At 39.5% G+C, this 19,128-nt stretch overlaps 1 protein-coding gene across 2 annotated transcripts in view; it reads right to left on the bottom strand.

Moving 5' to 3' along the window:
• Positions 1–5,347: 5,347 nt before the first annotated feature.
• The window catches only part of Grem2 (gremlin 2, DAN family BMP antagonist), a 93,324-nt gene continuing 79,543 nt past the window's right edge, over positions 5,348–19,128 (bottom strand). For both annotated transcript variants that reach the window (XM_013015640.1, XM_013015642.1), the window contains exon 2: positions 5,348–5,880. In XM_013015640.1, coding sequence (XP_012871094.1) covers positions 5,367–5,879 — 513 coding nt within the window. In that variant the 5' untranslated portion in view covers position 5,880 and the 3' untranslated portion in view covers positions 5,348–5,366. The remainder of the gene's footprint in view (positions 5,881–19,128) is intronic.

Raw genomic sequence — 19,128 nt, 5'->3', positions numbered from 1 at the left:
ATGAAGTTTCAGAGAAGTTGGAATTCTCCATTCCTGCAAGTTCCCTTTATTACACTTAAGATTTTCATATGGAAGAAGTGGAATCCTTTGTAAAACTGGGAGAGATACACTTGAGACAACGCAGTGGAGAAACTCTTTGGTTCTCCTCAAACTGTAAAACTTGCTGGTTGATTCCTATTCCTACTGAAAAAGAGTAAGCTGGCTAGTTGCTGACAGGAGAATATCCAGACAGGTCACTGAAGGAGCCAGAAGGAGAAGCCTGGGGATATACCTTAAGGCTGCTGGAGGTACAGAACATTAAGCCCGTATAGGATATTTCTCGCCTTGGGGACAATATGTCTGGGTACAGGATTTGACTGTGTGGAAGTTATCACAGATATAGTGATGATAAGCTACTAGGGTGCATGATTTCTAGAAGATCATGAAAGCTGTGGTCCTCATCAGTAACACAGAAACGTGGTAGAGAAAAAGATTCAAAGGTTTAAGCAAGGAATTCCCAAGTTCATTTGTCCTGTTCAAGTGGTCTAATCTTGGATATAGTAAATACAATAGTTTATAGTTTCTGGAGGCAATATAGGTAAGCTGAGCAAAAGAAATACATGACAGATGATCAGAGGTAGAGGGTACTATCTCAATAAAAGTTGCACTCTCTCACCTAGTTTCCAAATCAGACATGGACTACCCTAACTAAACAGGTGGCTGATCTTTTATGAGTAAGCAGTCAGTCTCCAGTACGAGGGACAATCCTTTTCTTTGTCATCTCCTCACCCTTTAACCTCGGGACCTTGGATCACTTATACAGGCAAATCTGCTTTGGAGCAAAGGAATATACTCAACAATTACTGAACACAGTCTAGATGACTAGAGACCAAATGAGCCAGCATGGCTTACTACTGCAAGGACATATAGAGGCTACCAGAGTGGGAGCAAAAATCTGGCCCTCAGTGGGCCCAGTGCCTCACTGAGCAGCCTGATGATCTTTGCCTCTTGTCTACACAGGTAAATGGAAGCAGATTGATTCTGTGACAATTTCAGAAAGCGTTAGTATAGTGGCTAGGGGCAAGTAGAAGCTCTGAGACTGCTCCTGACCCCAGCAAAAAGGAGACATGAAAACCAAAGCTGAATTCCAAAAGGAATGGGAGAAAATCAATGGAAGTCTTGCATTTTAGTACTGTAATAACCTCTGTCACATTTCAGAAATGTAGTAGCCCCAGTGGCCACTTCCACACTCAGTGCTGCTTTCTTTGCTAGAAGGCATGTAATGTGGCAAATGTGGGTTTTGCCACATGGATTAAAATGGAGAACCAGATGAAGTCTGCCTTCTCCTTAGACCGACACCCGTTTCTGCTCACGATGTTATCTATATACATTCCCTTTGAAAATATATAAACTTGAAGGATCTGGATTTTACAGTCATTCTGTACAACAATACATAGAGTCAGTGAATGATTGAAATCATGTGGTAGCACCAGATAGAGATATAAGCAAGTATGTAAGAGCACTTGGTAAGTTGTTATACAATGTACCTAGGGAATGAATGACTAATCTCATAAAACCTCAGAAGACTTCTGATACTAGATCATTTTCTTATTTCTCCTACAAAACTTGTGTGTGTGTATGTGTGTGTGTGTGTGTGTGTGTGTGTGTGTGTGTGTGAGAGAGAGAGAGAGAGAGAGAGAGAGAGAGATTATAGATGTTATAAACAAACATAAGACTAATGGTAGAGGACAGAAGTTAGCCGATGCAGGTGTCTCAGAATACAAAGGATGACATGACAATGAGTCCTGGTTAGTTTGCTTCACTGAATATTCTAGACTGAATACTAGAGAAGCCAGTAACCTCAGAACATCCATAGATAGAAGCAACAACAGAAACTAAGTTTTCCTTTGGGAGGCTGGTTAGACTGCTTGCTGGGGCTTGAGAAGCAAACGTATGACATTTGGTGACCCGGGGAGCTGCGTTCGGTGGTAAAGGAGGATTGAAAAGATGACTTGATGACTAACAAGCTTTAATTACATTATGATTTGTTATTATTGTTACCTCCAATGTAGATATTAATAATTGGTGACAACGTATCAATTGTTAAATAAGCTTGCTGTGAATACATACACCCTAAGTTGTTCACTCAATAGTGAAACTTCATTTTCATTTGCTTTGCAACATAAAAATGTGTAACCAGTTTCAAAAATAATTCAATTGAAATACTTTCAGACAAAGTGGATTTTTTCTATCCTTTCTCTAGGCTGAGATGAATTATTTATTAAGCAACTTGAATTTAAATCCTTTGATGTCCAGACAGTAAATTAACTGTGTGCAATTTTATTAGGGTTTTTTTTATCTTTTATTGATCATTGAGTTTCTAATTCAGGCAGATAGTTCAAATAGCAGAAAAATAGAAACACTATGACAGTGGGACAGATGTAAGTGAAGAAATGCTAAACTCTGTGAATGGCAAATGTAAAATTGAACAAAACTCAGGGAAATTCCTACATGGTTGAAGAGAACAGTGTGGCACACTGGCTATGAAAAGGAGAGTGGAATGGACCAGGGGCCTCTATGGGAAGCAGCTTTTCCAGGTTTCCTCATTCATTCATTCACTCACTCACTCATTTACTCATTCTTACTCAGGGAACACAGTGAGAATATCCTATGGTAATGGGGGTCTGGAAGAGGCATGAAGCTTGCAACACCAGGACTGAAGGCCACCTCTCTCCTTGCATGCCTGATTCCAATTCTCCTTCCAGATGCCAGGTCTCCAAAAACATCACAGAGCATGGTCAGCCAGGGGAACATCTCATGTCACTAGAGTCACACACTCTTCACACCAGGTTTCCTTGCTGGTCATCAACATACACCCAGAATCCCACATTCAATGGCACATCACACCAGGATCACATATAATCCTAGAGTATCTTTATTTGTTCTATAATTTAATAGTATACCTATAAAATAATTATATTATACTTAGAACTTTTCTTCATTTATAAACAAAACAAAAAATTTAAATACATTTTGAGCCATTAGAAGGTAAACTTTATACATAGGATACCCCCAGAAGGAGCCTCAGCCTGCAGCATATCACATTGCTATCATTGCCACGTCTATGATTGGATTCAAAGAGTGTGCTCAGACCTAGAATCCATGGGTTCTGGTTGAATCCTTTCCTTATTTGCACTGGTTCTGCATTAATAAATTGATACGCTTGGCCTTGTAGTTGGACTGGAGACTCCTCTCCCTTCCACTGAGATCAACGTGGATTTCCTTCCTTCCTTTCTTTTGGCTACATGTTCTGAACTGACTCTATCTTGAAGTTTTCTGCTAAAAATCAAAACTCTGATCTTAGATTCCCTCTTCACATTTTTTTTCCATCTCATGCTGTCATACCCAATGATGTCTCTTTATTTCTGTCTTTTGATTCTAGGCTGCTTATACTTATCTCTGAAATCAAGACACCTGCCCCTGTACAAAGAGCACAGTCTGTGCTTGGGTTTCCTAGTGTTGCAGAAAGGAAGAAAACACAAAATGCAGTGGCAGGCAATAGATCCACCTGCACACCCCATCACATCCATCCTTGCTCTTTGGGTGATGAGCTGTAGACACATCGCCACTGCCTGGTGTCAGAAAGCCTTGATCCCAGAGCAGTGTGAAAAGGGTCTCTCTCACATCCCAGGAACACCATCCTTTGGCAAGGGCACTGGCTGGGAAGTTACCAGTGAAAGGTATTTAGAGTATGCTAATTCCTCCCTATGGCATCTCATTCACATTTGTCAGATTCCATAAACATCACTCACAGAGAGGCCTTTCTGGAGCAACAGAGCAAAGGGACTCAAAGTGAGTATATTTGCAAGAAAATAAATTATTTCAACTCTCTTATATCTAAGGACCACAACAGGAGAAATTCAGTAACTTCAGGGAAATAAAAAGATAGTTTAATGTTTGCTTATGCTCTTTAAATCTTACTTCTTTTTTTTTTTTTTGGAAAAGAAGCTAATTATTTTAGGAGGGACTCTTCCTCTAGATTACTATACTCTATATGTTCATTTTTATTTCCTCTGATACCTACAAAGGGACCCAACTTGTCACATTCTCAAATATGTTTAAGCAAGAAGTATGTTTTGCTTAGTGTCATGGCAGCAAAAATAGTACGTTGTCTCAACCACTTGGGCATATTAAATAGTGAGAGCTTTGGGTTAGCAACTTCCCAGTGACTTCCTACCCAACCCCCATCCGTCCCAATCCAACTTCTACAAGTGTGCTGCTGCTGCACCTTCAGTGACAGCATCTTCAAAGCGACATGGCGACTCCGCCATCCCCCTGCCCAGTCTCCATTGGGTGTACAGCTGTGAGCTGCAGGTCAGGCAGTTCAGACAATACCTTGAGTCTTTTCAGTAGGCCAGCGCCTGCTCTCTTCCCTACTCAGAACGGTGCTGGCAGAGCCAGGGGCAAGACATGTGAAGCGATACACGGAGAGGTCTATACCACTTTTTAACAGCTCATTACAATCTAGGTCCATTATAAAACCAGCGTTAATACAGAGGCCTTGTGTGTGATCATTGTCTAATTGCAGCGGTAATGCATGCACCCCCCGCCCCGAGTCCATCTTGAGTGCACAGATGGGGATGGGGGCAGTAAGGGAGAAGAGGCGGCGATGCTGGAAGAAGAGAGTGGGCTTGGGTTGCTGTGAGTACGGTTCCCCAGCGTAGTCCCCTTCCTGATCCTCTTGGCTCATCGGATCTTCTAGGCATCACGCTAGTTGGAGACCGCCTGAGCAGGGGTATCTCCTTCCAGAACTCTCTACTTGGGCACTGCAGTAGCTGTCAAGGACAGCCTCCAAATCATGAGAAGGAACACCCACCCCAAGAGTTCCATGGGCCTTCCCTTCTCTCTCTCTCCAGAAGACATTCGAGTCAAAGGAGCGCGCCTTCTTCCAGGCGGGAAGAAGGGGCGAGCTGGCTTGGAGGATGAGACCAGGGGGAAGGCTTGCTTTTCCACATGGTGGAAACATCGACGCCGGATTTGTAGTGCATCACCTGAATGATGGTCCCCGGGGCCTCATCCATCCGGCCCGAGCCATAGGCTAGTATTGGAGACACAGGTCGGGGCCCCATTGGGCCAGGAACACATAAGCAAAGCTCCACTGGGATCCTGGTGACCAGAACACCTTCAGCCCCAAAGAGAAGCGCTGTGGCATTGGAGGAGGGGAGACCAGAGAGCGAGTGGGTGAGCTCCAGGCCAGGGACAGAGACGATTGCAGCCCCCCTCTTCCCCCACCACCACCACACACACACACACACACACAGACACAGACACACACCAGCTGCCAGGGCGCGCGGTGCTGAGCTGCGTCCCGCCCGGGTGCTGGGTGTTCACTGCTTGTCCGAGTCGCTCAGGTTCACGGACATACACCTGCACTGCTTCACTTTCTGGATCTTTTTGAGTCGGAAGGGCGGATCCTGGCCGGGGCAGTCGAGCTCCACGATGGCGGAGGTGAGGCGGTGGGGCTTGCAGAAGGCGCAGGATTGGAAGGACTCCTCCTCCTTCTTCACGTGGCGCGGGATGTAGAAGGAGTTGCACTGGCCGTAGCAGAAGCGGTTGATGATGGTGCGGCTGCGGCAGCCCTCCTCGCTCACCGTCTGCCTCAGCGACTGCGTCTTGCACCAGTCACTCTTGAGGTACTTGCGCTCGGTGACCACCAGGGCCTCCTGGCTGGATGCCAGTACTTCCTTGATCTGGTGCTGCCATCTCTCTGAGTTGTTGTTGCTGCTGCCACCGTCCTTATAAGGCGAGGGGATGGCGCCCGCAGGTCGGTTTTTGCGGGTTTCAGTTACCTTCACCAACAGGGCCACCAGGAACACGGACAGGGACAGCTTCCACAACATCCTGCGACAAGAAGAGTTAGATGGTGGTTAAGAAGAGCGAGAGAGTACAGCTTCCGGTGGTTTCCTGTTAGTGCTGGTGACTGGGTGGTTCCTAGGGGTGTTGGGAGTGAGAAGTGACAAAATCGTACACTTTGGGAAAGTAGAGGACACTTAGGACACTTCCCTAAAGAGTGCGTGGAGACGGGGTGGTCGGCAAGTCATTTACACAACAGTTTGAAAACGTATCTAAGTTGAACAACTACCGAGAAATGAAAGCAAAAATCCTTCCACAATGACAGCTCATCGTGGGGATGAGCTGGGGACCTAACTCAAGTGGCAGAGGACCAACTTAGCAAGCCACCAGGACCTGAGTTCCGACTCAGTACCCCCAGCAGACACTGGTGGCTCACACCTGTAACCCTAGCTACTCAGGAGGCTAAAATCTAGATGGTAATTCAAGGCAAGCCAGGCAGAAAAGTCCTGTGAGCATCCATCTCCAATGATCCAGCAACAAAAGGCAGGATTTGGAGCCTGGTGCAGCTAGTAAAAGTGCTGAGCAAGCAAGCCAAGCAAACCTGGGGAATAAATAAGACAATAAATAAATACATTCATATATTTTTGTATTGGAAATCACTTTCTAGTTGAGAATGTCTTTCAAGGCCTATGAAGTAAAAACTAGATGAGTCCCTTAAAAGCTAATAGGATGCCTCCAGGTGTAATGGTCCTAACAGCACAGAGGTTAGGCAAAATAGATGATATTCTGTAAAAGGAATAAAATATATAAGCACAGCTGGGAGCCCATGGCTCATGCCTGTAATCCTAGCTATTCAGACAACTTAGATCTGAGGAACAAGGTTCAAAGCAGGTGCTAACTGGCACTGTTACCTAGCAAAATGCCAGAAATGGAGAAATGTTTTCAAATGCTAGAGCTTCAGAGTTGAGTGGAGAAAGGTAAGTAAGAGTACAGGACCTGAGTTCAACCTTCAGTAGCAACATTAAAGAAAGAAAATGAACAGAGAGAGAGGAAAATTGTTTACTTTTTCTTTGGTAAAAAAGATCAGTACAATTATTGGCAGTGTGAGGTTAAGTTTTAAAAGATGTTTTCTTATGCCATTTAGTTCCATGCATGTGGTGTATGACCACACTTCTAGCACAGCCACAAAGCATGAAGGTATTGGACTAGATCTGATAGTTGCAGAATGATTGTGACTTTCATAATCTCTTAAAAAGTGAGTATTTTCCCCAACTTCCCCCCCACCCCAAGTTGTAAAGTTCATTTTCAACATAGTATCTTGTATATTCTCATTGCTACAATGGGTTAACCTGTATCCTTATTTCAGCATTTTGTTATTTCCCTTTCCCTCCTCAAATTAGAAAAAGTGTTTATACAAGATGCAGGGCACTGACATCAAATACAGTGAATACAGGGGTTATACCATGGGGGAAGAACATACAAAAGAAACAAAAAAATCACACAATATATTAAAAACTACAGCAAGAAAGATAAAACCTCTTGTGTCCCTATCTTGGGGTTCATTTTGCTTAGCATCATCTTATGTGGTCATATGTACATAGCTTTTGACCTTTTCTGCTTGTCCTAGACATATGCTAGCTATTGAAAATAAGGGAAAACATGGGACCTATGCTTCTTTGGGCCTAGATTTCTTCACTTAATATAATTTTTTCCAAGTCTTTCCATTTCCTAACAAATAGGGTAGTATTATTCTTTCTGATGGAAGCATAAGGGATGGTAGGGGAAAAACAAAGGAGGGGGTAACAATGATTGAGAGGAAATGTACTCATTATCTTACTCATGTAACTGTAACCCCTTTGTACAGAATCTTTACAATAAAAATATATATTTAATTTAAAAAGAGTATTTTGATTTCATTTTTCGCTACAAGCTTGCAAGTCTCAGCCAAGAAAGAGTCTGGACCTTGATCCCTCCTTCCATTTGTATCCTCTATGTGTTGTTGGTAAGCTCCAAACTGCACATTTACCTTCAATGGGTTGTAATTGTTGTTAGACACAGTCAGATGGACTGGCAGCAAAACCATTTCATGTCAACATTGACAGACCTGATGGTTAGATGTAGTAATTGAAACATGGTAGGTAGACTCTAGTAAGAACTCAAATAGTATAATTTCTTAGGAAGAAAAAAATCAAGCACCAGGAAATGGGTACTTGCAAGGAGGAGTTTGGGGCCTATGAGAGAGAGGTATACAAAGGAACAGGAGAACAAGGTGAAATGCAGTCAAGAATTCATGGTATAAATATGCTAGAAACAGTAGCAAAAAAGAAAAAGTTTCTAACATATTTATAAGATGATTTCTTTGTTGCTTGGTATGTCCCTCCCCCATGGTATAACCCCTGTTTTCACTCTATTTGATATTGGTATAATTTGTGGAGGGGAAGGTAAAAAAATGTTTAAATAGGGATATAGGTGGACCCATTGCAACAATGAGATGTACAAGATGTTATGTTGAAAATAAACTTTACAACTTTGGCATGCGGGGAGGGGGGGAGGGATGGGAGGAGGGAGAGCAGAGAGGGGAAAGGATAGGAAGGGGAAACAAAGGAGGAGGCAACAATATTTGATAAGAAATGCACTCATTACTTTGTCCATGGAATTGTAACCCTTCTGTATGGTATTTTCACAATAAAAATATTTTTTAAAAAGAATTCATGATATATACTACAAAGTTTTAAAAAAGTGAAAGTCAGATGGGAGGTAAGAATATTGAAAGGGATGACACTGATCTATATTCATCTTAGTCATAAACTACTTTGTTAAATTGCAATTCCTTTGTACAGATACAGATAATACAAAATTGGAAAGAGTAAAAAAGAATGAAATATGCATTATTTGAGCAGTCTAAGCTAGCTATAAAACACCATGAATCCACCCATACAAAGTATATCTCATAAGAACGTAGAGGGAAAAAAAAGCAAAACTCCAAATTTTAGGAAAGGAAAAAATGACTGCTGAGATCTAGGTGACTAGAATCCACTCAGGCTCTTTCTGTCTTTTCTTGGATTTCATTTCTTTTCTCCCTCCTATGTGTGAAAGAACAGGGAAGTGGGCAAGAGTCGGCAACTTGCCACGGTGGCTGTTATGATGCGCCCTCTGTCTTTCAGGGCCACTAAAGCAATTCAGATCATGACACCTACTCCACTGGCCCTCTTTCATGTTGGGTTCACAGGAAGAGAGCATGCGCCTGCCTCTGCCTTCAGTTCACCAATATCTCATACATGTCTCCTTGGACCCATCAGGACCTGAATTCGGGCCTTCCAAGGTTTTCTCTGTCCCAAACCCCTTTGCTAGCCAGAGAAATGGCTGGCACAAAATTAACCTCTCAGGAATGTTGCTAAGGCTGCCAGTAATGTCAGCATGAGGATACTCTCACATCTTGGATTTGGCTTGTATCAGAAGAAACTCATAAATAAATGCTGCTGGTTTTATTAACCATCCTTCTGGCCTGACAGTCTTGTCAATTTGCAAATAGTGCCAGGCCTATAAATGCTGATGGCCTAAAGCAGAATGGGCTGGCCAAAGTTGATTTTGCAAAAAGAGAGGTAGTAGTGAAAGTATTTTTCTCTAACAAAACACTCTGGATTTGGCCTCTGAAGAAATCAGAACAAGAGTTACCCAGGCCAGAACTTTACTGCCTTAGGCAGGGGAAGAACCACAGACCCCTTACTCCCAGCCCATCTTAAAATGGTCAAGATTGGGAGTGGAGCTATGTCATAGGACTGGGACAAGAAAGCTTCCTGATTTCTAAGAAAACCGTAAAGCAGTCATCCACCCCTACAGATGTATGCAAATGAGCAAAAGCCTAGGGTGCAATGAGGTGGATAAAACATTCTCAGACTGAACTTGCTGACTCTCAGAGGTCAGGAGGAGGCAGAACTGGGCTGGGAGAGTGAGGAATGAAATGCTTCTGAAACATTTTCCTCTGATCCAAGGATTCCTGGGCATCCTTGAAAGATAGAAGGGAAGCACTGGGGGCTGAATACCCATCCCTAAGCACATCTGGGATAAAATTGCTTCTACCACCCAAGTAAAAAACAAAACAAAACAAAACAAAAACCCCCCAAAACTGAAAGCAAACAAAGATTGAAACCCAAACTCCTAACAATGTTAACTACCAGAGATTACTTTTAGAGTTTTAAACAGCAACAGCCTCAACCACTAAAGGTTCCTCAGTTGCCATTTTGATTCCTAAAGCTGGGAGGATAGTGGTTTAGGGACTATTCTCTCTCTCTCTCTCTAGAGAGAGAGATGCGGTTTCCCTGGTTACAACATCCTCCAGGTCTAAAATTGTTGCTGCTGAAGCCATTTACCTCCCTGGTAACTGTAAATTACAAGCACAGCAAGCTACAGCACAGGAGTCAAAGCCATCCTGAGGTCTGGGTTTGCTAATAAGGTGGTATTGGTGCATGGTCAAATTCATCCAATTACATTTTTTCTCTGGATGCTTTCTGCATTGTGAGGCATAATGAGTCGTGGAGCGGCCATAAGCTCACAAGGTAAAAAAAATATTTACTCTTTGAGTTTTTACAGAATGGCCAGGTTTGCTCCAACCTTTTTCTGTCTAATTCAATTCTTGCCTTTTAGCAAGTAGGTTCTTTCATTTTACCATGGAAAAGTAGTTTGCTTTCTTTCAGTGTAAAAAAAAAAAGATGAGCTCTTTAGCATTTCAAACATGAAATGAAATAAGGAATGTAATAATCCTTTGTACTTACCAGGAAGAGAAAAGCAAGGTTGCTATACAGTATCTTTTCATTTTGGGAAAAAGCAACAATGAATATGTATGCTTCTATTTGTACAACATTACAGTCTCCTCCCCTTTCCATCCTTTCTTATACCCCCATTGAGATGGTCAGCATGCTGTCACGGGCACCTAACTTCACTGCTGGTGCATTGTAGGTGTGTGTATGTGTGTGTGTTTATGCAAATAATCTTCTATATCTCTCTATATATCTTCTATATCAACTAGTTTAAAAATATGTTTTTGATTTTATTCATGTGCACATTTGCAGAAGTCTATTCATTACCATTGCTCCAGGAAGCAAAGTTAATTCATTCATCTTCCTGAGAACAGGAGCAGTTCTTTTGCTTCTCCTCTTTTGCCAAGAGAACTGCATTAAACAGTTTTATATGTGTTTATTTATGCCCATCTGTTGAAGTTTTTCTAGAAGAGACACTGAGCATTGCACAGCACATGTGCAATATGAGCTTGACAATATTTTTCCAAGTTTCTTTCCAAGGACTTTCTCCCATCTTCTCTCCCTTGACAACGATTTCTGGCTGCTGAACATATTGTTTAATACTTGGTGTTATAAGATTTATTATCTCTTGCACATCTGAAAATTTTTAAATGGCATCTTAAGTTTAATTTGCATCAATCTGATTACAGGGGGGTTGCTTAGCATGATCAAATGCAGTGGTCCTAAGACTTCAGTTTTAGGATTGATTTGGAGTGATGGCAGTTTATTTAGCTTGAGAGAAATGTAAATTATTAAGGAAAAATACACAAATAAATGTCTAACTACAAATTTTCTGAAATGTCACAAAAATAATAGATAATGGTTAAGAAATTCAAAGCAGAAAGGGCACAGTATCATGTATGACTCAGAAATTTGAAATCCAAAGTGACCCATTTTCCTTTTCTAAGTGGTGTGGACTGAATGGAACCCTGACCATCATTTGTTTCCAGGAAGCCTCAATTTAATCTGAAAACATTATGTTTTCAAAAAAGACTTTCAATCAAAGAAGAAATGATCCTATAATGATACACTTTATGTTCTAGATAGCAGTGGGAATGTGTAATCAATGTTCTGAAATTTGGAGGAAATTGCTGAGATAACTTCAGGATAGGAAAGGTGACATGAAGCAAAATGACAACAGAGTGCTACATTCATAAGGAATGGAAGGAAAGGTCTTTGAAAGAAAGCTCATTTGTACAAGATATTGCTTCTGTCTGTGCCACATCTACTTGGGAATATGGGGGAAATATGTGTTCTGGACCTTGACCTTCCCTGGCTTGCTTGAAGGCTTCTGTGCCTTTCTCTCTGTAAACTGGTGGCAATTATACTCCCCCAAATCCCATATGTGGTGCTATGAGTTAGAATGAGACTCAAAATTCAAGTTACAATTTAAGAACTCCTAGAGCAAAGTGAATCATGAGAATTATTTGAAAGGAAAAAAAATTTAAAAAATGTTCACAAAGGATTTCATAGCCAATTACATGGTTATGTGCAATCAGTAGACAAATTAGTTGTTGTTGTTGTTTTCCAAAAGGAGACGTAAAACTATTGCCTGGAGACTGGTAGTGTGTATAGCATGGATTCTGCCCTTAAACCACCAGCAACCAGGATGATATTGTGCATCCCAGGGGATCCAAAACAGAAGAATTCCATTTTCCTGGGTGCACTATATAGATACTCTGTCATTATACGTAAAAACAAAATTAGAGAGGCCTGGCTAAGATGGTTTGAGTAAAATAAAAATTATCTCATTCATGTGCTCTATCAGCCTTCCAACAGGAACACTGATTTCCAGCTTCTTATCCTCACTTCTTATACCCTTGCTCATAAGAATAACAATGAAGCATATGGTAAAGTCTGAGAAGGCTGTGTACCCCATGGTTACGTTTTCTGGAATTCCTAGTAACACAGTTTACCTCTTCCTCTTTTCACTCAGTCTTGCTATTTCTTTTCTTGATTTTTTTTTTCCTTCTCCTGATTTCCTTGAGAGGTTCTTTTCCAACATCCTGTCTTCCGGTCTGCCCAGGATTCTGACTCTAGATTCACCTACTAAACTAACTTTCCCCAAATGTTGTGTAGCAGCCCAAATTCTGTATGTGCCCACTCATTTGCTCCTCATGTGACAGTTTCTACTGAATGAACTGCACAACTTTCATCCTTTCAGACAGAAGGCTGAAAGAGCAAGTCTTACTCACTTACTGCCAGCAAGCCAATGTCTTTGTTTATTCTCACTCCAATTTTGCTCATCTTTTGGATTCTAAATTTGCCATATACTTTTCCACATAACAAAGAGGGTATCTTTTTAAGATAGGCAAGTTATTGAAACTTCAGTGTTAAATAACTTTCTACCAAGTTAATTACATATTTATGCAATTTTCATCAAAACAATAAAAATAATCCATGAAAAAAATGAATTAACTTTTAAAAATTTCATGGCTATAAAATAAAAATTAGTATTTATATGTGTACTTTGTATCACAGAAAACAATGCCAGGGTAAAAAAAAGATAATTTTAAATATAAAACTTACAGGAAAATTAAAACAAAATATGCACTGCAGGAGAGAAAGATGACGTAAAATTTTCTTTAGGGGAGAACTTCTACATGAATTTTAAAAAATATATAGTAGTGTGGATAAAATAGATCTGGCATTTATAACCCTTTGAAGGCATTTAAAAATATTTCTGTATTTTAATTTGAAGCACTCAATTTGTGAATATTATTTAAATGACATCTAACACAAATTTTAGATGTCAATGAAAAAGCACGTTAGAGTTTAGGTAGATGTGGAATAAAGTTGTTGGAGAGCAGTGCATGAAAGCATATTATTAGTTATTTTAAATATGAGAATTACATTAATAAGATAGGGAAGGAATTCCTTGACCTCATTAACATGTAAAAAGACTATGTAAAAGACTACGGCATGTAAAGTTTTTGAAGAAAGACCTGAGTCCTTATTCTGCTCTGATTCACCTACTCATATGTCTCAAATGCTGAAGCCACTCTTTGCTAACAGTTTCTCAATATACTTTGGTTAATGGGTCCAGAGAGGCCTGGAAAATCCCCTATTAAGTAATATAATTGAAACAAGAAGTCTGGTTTGTTTGGTGTTAATTCTTAGGCACCCTGCCCTTTTCAAGTTAGCTCCTATTAACAACTGATGTTGGATTTAGACAAATTTGAGGGCAAATTCAGGGCTCTCGACCAAAACAAACAAACATAATCAGAGACAAACAGGAGACTAACAACATGCCAGTGGATATAGAGTTATGGAAAAAGTGGAGAAAATGGTGATAAAAGTGTATGAAAAATGAATCTGAATACCAGAAATCCTCTCCACTTACAAGGACATACTAAGCAGCACTTAGTCTTGTGCCTAAGTAGATTCATTCATTTATTTTACATGCTCCATAGGCTTTCTTAGGGCTTGGCATATAATGAAAAATAAGACATGAACCTCATCCTTGGAATCACACATATATGAACATAAATAACCTTGGAGATAAGAAAATACATAATCACCTGTTTGAGGAAGGGCATAGGAGCTAGAAAATTTTGAAAGAATTTTAGAAATTTAGGCTTTAATTGATTGAAATTGTCAAAGGAAAGCATGAATAAGGGAGAGAGACAAATCTAGGTTATTTACTTTGCCAATTGGATGATTGAGCTGTGATTGGTGTTGGCATTTATCAAGATAAACAAAGATCCAAAGAAGAGCTGGGGACAGAGGAATATAGAGCACAAGAAAAGAAAAAAGGAAGGAAGGAAGGAAGGAATGGAGGAAGGGAGGAAGGAAGGAAGGAATGGAAGAAAGAAGGAAGGAAGGAAGAAAGAAAGGAAGGAAGGAAAGACAGACAGACATCTGACTCCTACCATGGAACTACTTAGCCACCTCAGTAGGGGTGGTAAGATTCGCTGATGAGTAAGGAAGAGTGGACTGAGGATGGACTCTGTGAAAAGGCCAGCTTTACCATAGGAAAAGGAAAGGAAACTCACCAAGGTGTGTAAGCAGAAGCTGGAGGAGCAAAAGGTTTTAGAAATCAAGTGAAGCATTGGATGGATAAAGATGGAGAGAGGCAACTGATGGAGGAGTTTCAGAAATAGCAAATAGAAAGCGATACTGCAAGGAGGAAGAAATAAAGATGATAATGTGGAATAAGCCCTTGTTATTGTGTTTTACATTGTTGCTGATAAGCCATAATTCTTCCAGCATTTAAATATTTAACAATCTACTCTGAGTGTATTAAGTGCAATCATGGGGGAGAATAAAAACTTCTTTCTTTGTTGTTGTTGTTTTGTTTTTTCCCCCTTTTGGTGCTGAGGATTGAGCCCAGACCTTGGTACATGCTAAGCAGATGCTCCACCATTTAACTCTCCCTCTCCAGACATCCTGTTTTCTGAACATTTTACTAAGATATAAGTTACACATCACTGAATCCACTATTTAAAGCCTCCAATCATTGGTCCCTAGTGAGTTCCCAAGAAGCCCCCAAAATGAAGTGGCCATTCTCTAGTTCTCTCTGTACTCCGCTATATACCCCTTCCCTCCCACATGCTCTCAACCACCACCCATCTACTTTGTATCTCTGTGTTTTCCAGCTATGGACATTTAACTTTTTTTTCCTTTTTTTTTTTGCCGGTCATGGGGCCTGAACTCTGGGTCTGGGCGCTGTCCCTCAGCTCTTCAGCTCAAGGCTAGCGCTCTACTACTGGAGCCACAGCGCCACCTCCGGCTTTTTCTTTTTATGTGGGTGCTGAGGAATCTAACCCAGGGCCTCATGCTTGCAAGGCATGCACTCTACAGCTGAGCTACCTTCCCAGCCCTCCTTTTTATACTTTGAATTACAACCTAAAAAATCCAAGGGAAATCATCTTGAAATGCTGAGCACAATAAGGTAAGTACGAAGCAGGTCCATGAAGTTGAAGATCTGTCTTCATTTCACAAATAATCTCTTAACATACCCAACTTACTAGTTCTTTAGGTGGAAAAGCCTCACCAGAAACCAAGTCTATTTTGCTCACCACCACATTACTAGAATTAAACACAAGTCCCACTACACAACAGATCATGGATAAATATTTACTGGATAAATGAATGAATATCCAATATTTTTAGCAATTACAGATGTTGTTCTTACTAGTATCCAAAGAGCCATAATATAACTGATATTTGAGAAAGGAAAAGACTGGGAGGTCAGAGGCATCATTCCTTTGCCTTTTATTTGGAAAATAAAGCAAATTTAAGTGTACCATTCATGCAGCAAATATTTACAGACTGCACGTGGGTCCATTCTGCTTTTTATAACTCTCTGTTTAGATCTTCCTTTGGATCAGCCTAATTATAAATAATGTAAATAAAATGGACTTTCATTGAACTTTTGAAGTATTCACAGAGAATGGTTCTTGTTAACATCAAACAGAATCAGTTATACCTTTAGCCAAGCTTACCAAATATTTTTTGATTTGTTGTTTCTGAACATGAACATGACTCATTCTTTTCCATAGAGAAAATTGTATTATAGATTATATAGATATGAAATTCAAAATCAATAGACTTTCTTTTATATGTATGATCCTCAAATTTCATTATAAACCACACATACCAAAACAATTCCAGGTAAGTGTACTGGGAGAATTCTGACATCGAAGATTTGAGTTTGAACCCGAAAAAGGATACTGTTAATATGCACTCCTTACTCTACAAAGCAGAGCATAGATTCTTTTTCTAAAATATAATAATCTGAGCTCTGGTCTCCTGGCCAGGCCAAACTTCATTAATTATGTCTTCGTTAATGAAGACCAGAGAGTAAAGCAATCAATGTTCAAGCTAGTTGAGAATTAGATCTACTATTTCTTCTTTGAGCAATTTTCCTGTGTTTATAGTAGAGGACTTCTTTAATGGTTTGTGACGGGACAATGTGAAGAAACTGATTTGCAATGAATTGGAATGTGTGTTTTTACTTAGGATTCCTTTATTATTATTCTGTGCTCTACATAAAACCATTTTAGGACAGGCTCTTACATTGATGAATTAGGGACTCAGAATTAGCCACACAGATGTTGGGATGTTGATCTTTAACAGCATGAAGAACTCTGACCAAGAACTGACTCACTTGATTCTCCTGACCTTCTTGTCCCTCCTTCCCTTTACTTTTTAATGAAGGTCAGGTCTCCTTCAGGGATCATATATTAACTAGAAGCTAAAAATGCTATTAGGATCTATTATGGTAGAAGGGGCCTTGTAAGGAATTGTATATGGAAATCGTTATAAGGAATTTACTGTGAAGGAAATTGTACATGTTTGATAGTGGAGGTACCATTGATGGAAGTGATAGATGTCAAGTGATATTTTTGCAGGAGAGAGCATTATCTGGGATGGAACCTGTGGCCTCTTTCTGGAACAAGCTCAGCAGACCTTTGCTCCTGAGGCACATTTCCACTGAATTACCCCAATCCCCAAGAGTCAAGACAAACATATGACAGCCTATGGTATGGAAGTCTCAATTGGGCTTTTTTCAGGGATGCATCAGAGCAAAATGAAGGCCAGTGATCAGATAGGCTGGGAGTGTAAGGGAAGGAAGTAGTCTTCTTCTTACATGCTTTTGGTAAAACCTAAAACAATACTTTAAATATTGACCACTGTGGCTTTGGGGGGTGAATATGATCAAATTTATTACATACACAAATGAAAATGTCATAATCAAAATAATCATTTTGTAAAATCATTTTGCTTAAAAATGATATTCAGGCTGTATCCAGTAAATAGCTGAGCTAGTTGTATACCCCACATCTACCCCCTAACAACCACCATCTGCTGTTTACTTGATACACGGTTTCCTTTTGTAGCAATTTAAAACATTTTGGAGCTAGATAGAGCTAATAGTCACAAAATTTTGCAAATGTACTAAATGCCACTGAGTTTTGTATTTCAAGGTTAATTTCTGCTTCCAAGTGATGTTTCTGGCTTATCTTAAACTGCTGAACTCTGGGCCTCAATCTTCAGAGCAGCTAGAACTAGAGAAGCAGTTAATATTTGACTGGCAGTAGTGGCTAATTTTATATTCTGTGAATTTTACTTTATTAAAAGAATCTACTCTCCAAAATCTACTCATCTCAAAAATTCTACTATTCTCAAAATCTAATCTGATCTCAAAAGTCCTGCTTGATTTTAAATTATATGGTAAATAAGATTATTTTGGTTAAAAATCTAACCGAGATAGATGTACAAGACACTATGTTGAAAAGGAACTTTGCAACTTCGGGGGTGGCGGTGAGAAGAAGGAAATGGGGACATGGGGAGGGAAGGGATGGTAGCAGAAAATCAAAAGAATGGGTAACAATGCTTGATAGGAAATGTACTCACTGCCTTAGTCATGTAACTGTAACCCCTCTGTACAGTATCTCTACAGTAAAAATATTAAAAAATGTAACTGAACAAAATTCAAGTATTTTTCTCACAAAAAGGCAATTGGTTCAGAGCACAAGATCTTTATTGCTGAGGAAAATGTATAAATGAAGGCTTTGCGTTTATTCTTCAAAGAGAAAAAAAAGGACATTCATATTGAGTGGAGAGTGGTAACATGTATACTCCAAGTTAGTGTATGTTACTTTTTAAAAAGTAAATCATTGTATCTTTAATTTACTTACACTTGGCTTCAAAAGCTCAACTGCAAATAACAAAAATAAGTACAAATGATTTTCAAAGATTATATTATCCAGTATCTATCTATCTATCTATCTACCTATCTATCTTCAAAGTACTTATTCTATTTTGGTTGCTTCCAATTTTCAGTTTGACAAGTAATAATGCTATTATCAGTAATGCACATTAGTGAGGATGACATTGCTATAGTTTGGATTTTAAATGTGCCCCAATGGATCCAATGTTGGTGACTGGGAAAGCTAGGTGAGATAACTGGAATCATTCAGAATAAAAATTCTTTAAATTGAGTTCTGGAAGTAACTAAAATTGTCACTTATTTTCCTATAGTCTGGGCCCTTTTCCTATTTTCAAATGAGTTACTTGTTAAACTTGATTAGATTTTCTTAAATTTATGATTTTTTAACCAATGAAGATGTAAAGTTTGCCCTCTATCACACTCTATCTCCTAAACCTTTTGAATCAGAAACTTTACAAAGACAGGTCCTTTGGAGCCTTGCAATCCACATTCTATCCAAATAATCAATAGATTTATCTGAATATTAAATCCAGATATTTCTGAAGTTCCTGTTGCATAATGTACAGCCAGAGGGTTTCATTTGTAAGAATTTTCGTAACTGAGTAAAATTTATTCTCTTCCTGATTAATTGCTATTTTTAATAATAACTAGGCAAAAAGATTTAGAAAATGAATTAAAGTAATAAAACATCTGACCTGCTTCTTATTTTGGACATTGTTTATAAATACTTTTACTTTATAAATATTAATAATTATATATAAATACTTTCATATAATTGTATTAAATATATTTTAAATTAAAAGTTTAAATATTACAATTGTA

Source organism: Dipodomys ordii, unplaced genomic scaffold (assembly GCF_000151885.1).
Source record: "Dipodomys ordii isolate 6190 unplaced genomic scaffold, Dord_2.0 Scaffold27, whole genome shotgun sequence".
Lineage (NCBI taxonomy): Eukaryota > Metazoa > Chordata > Mammalia > Rodentia > Heteromyidae > Dipodomys > Dipodomys ordii.
The sequence above is the reverse complement of the archived record's forward strand: the minus strand, read 5'-3'. Positions and strand labels throughout refer to the sequence as shown.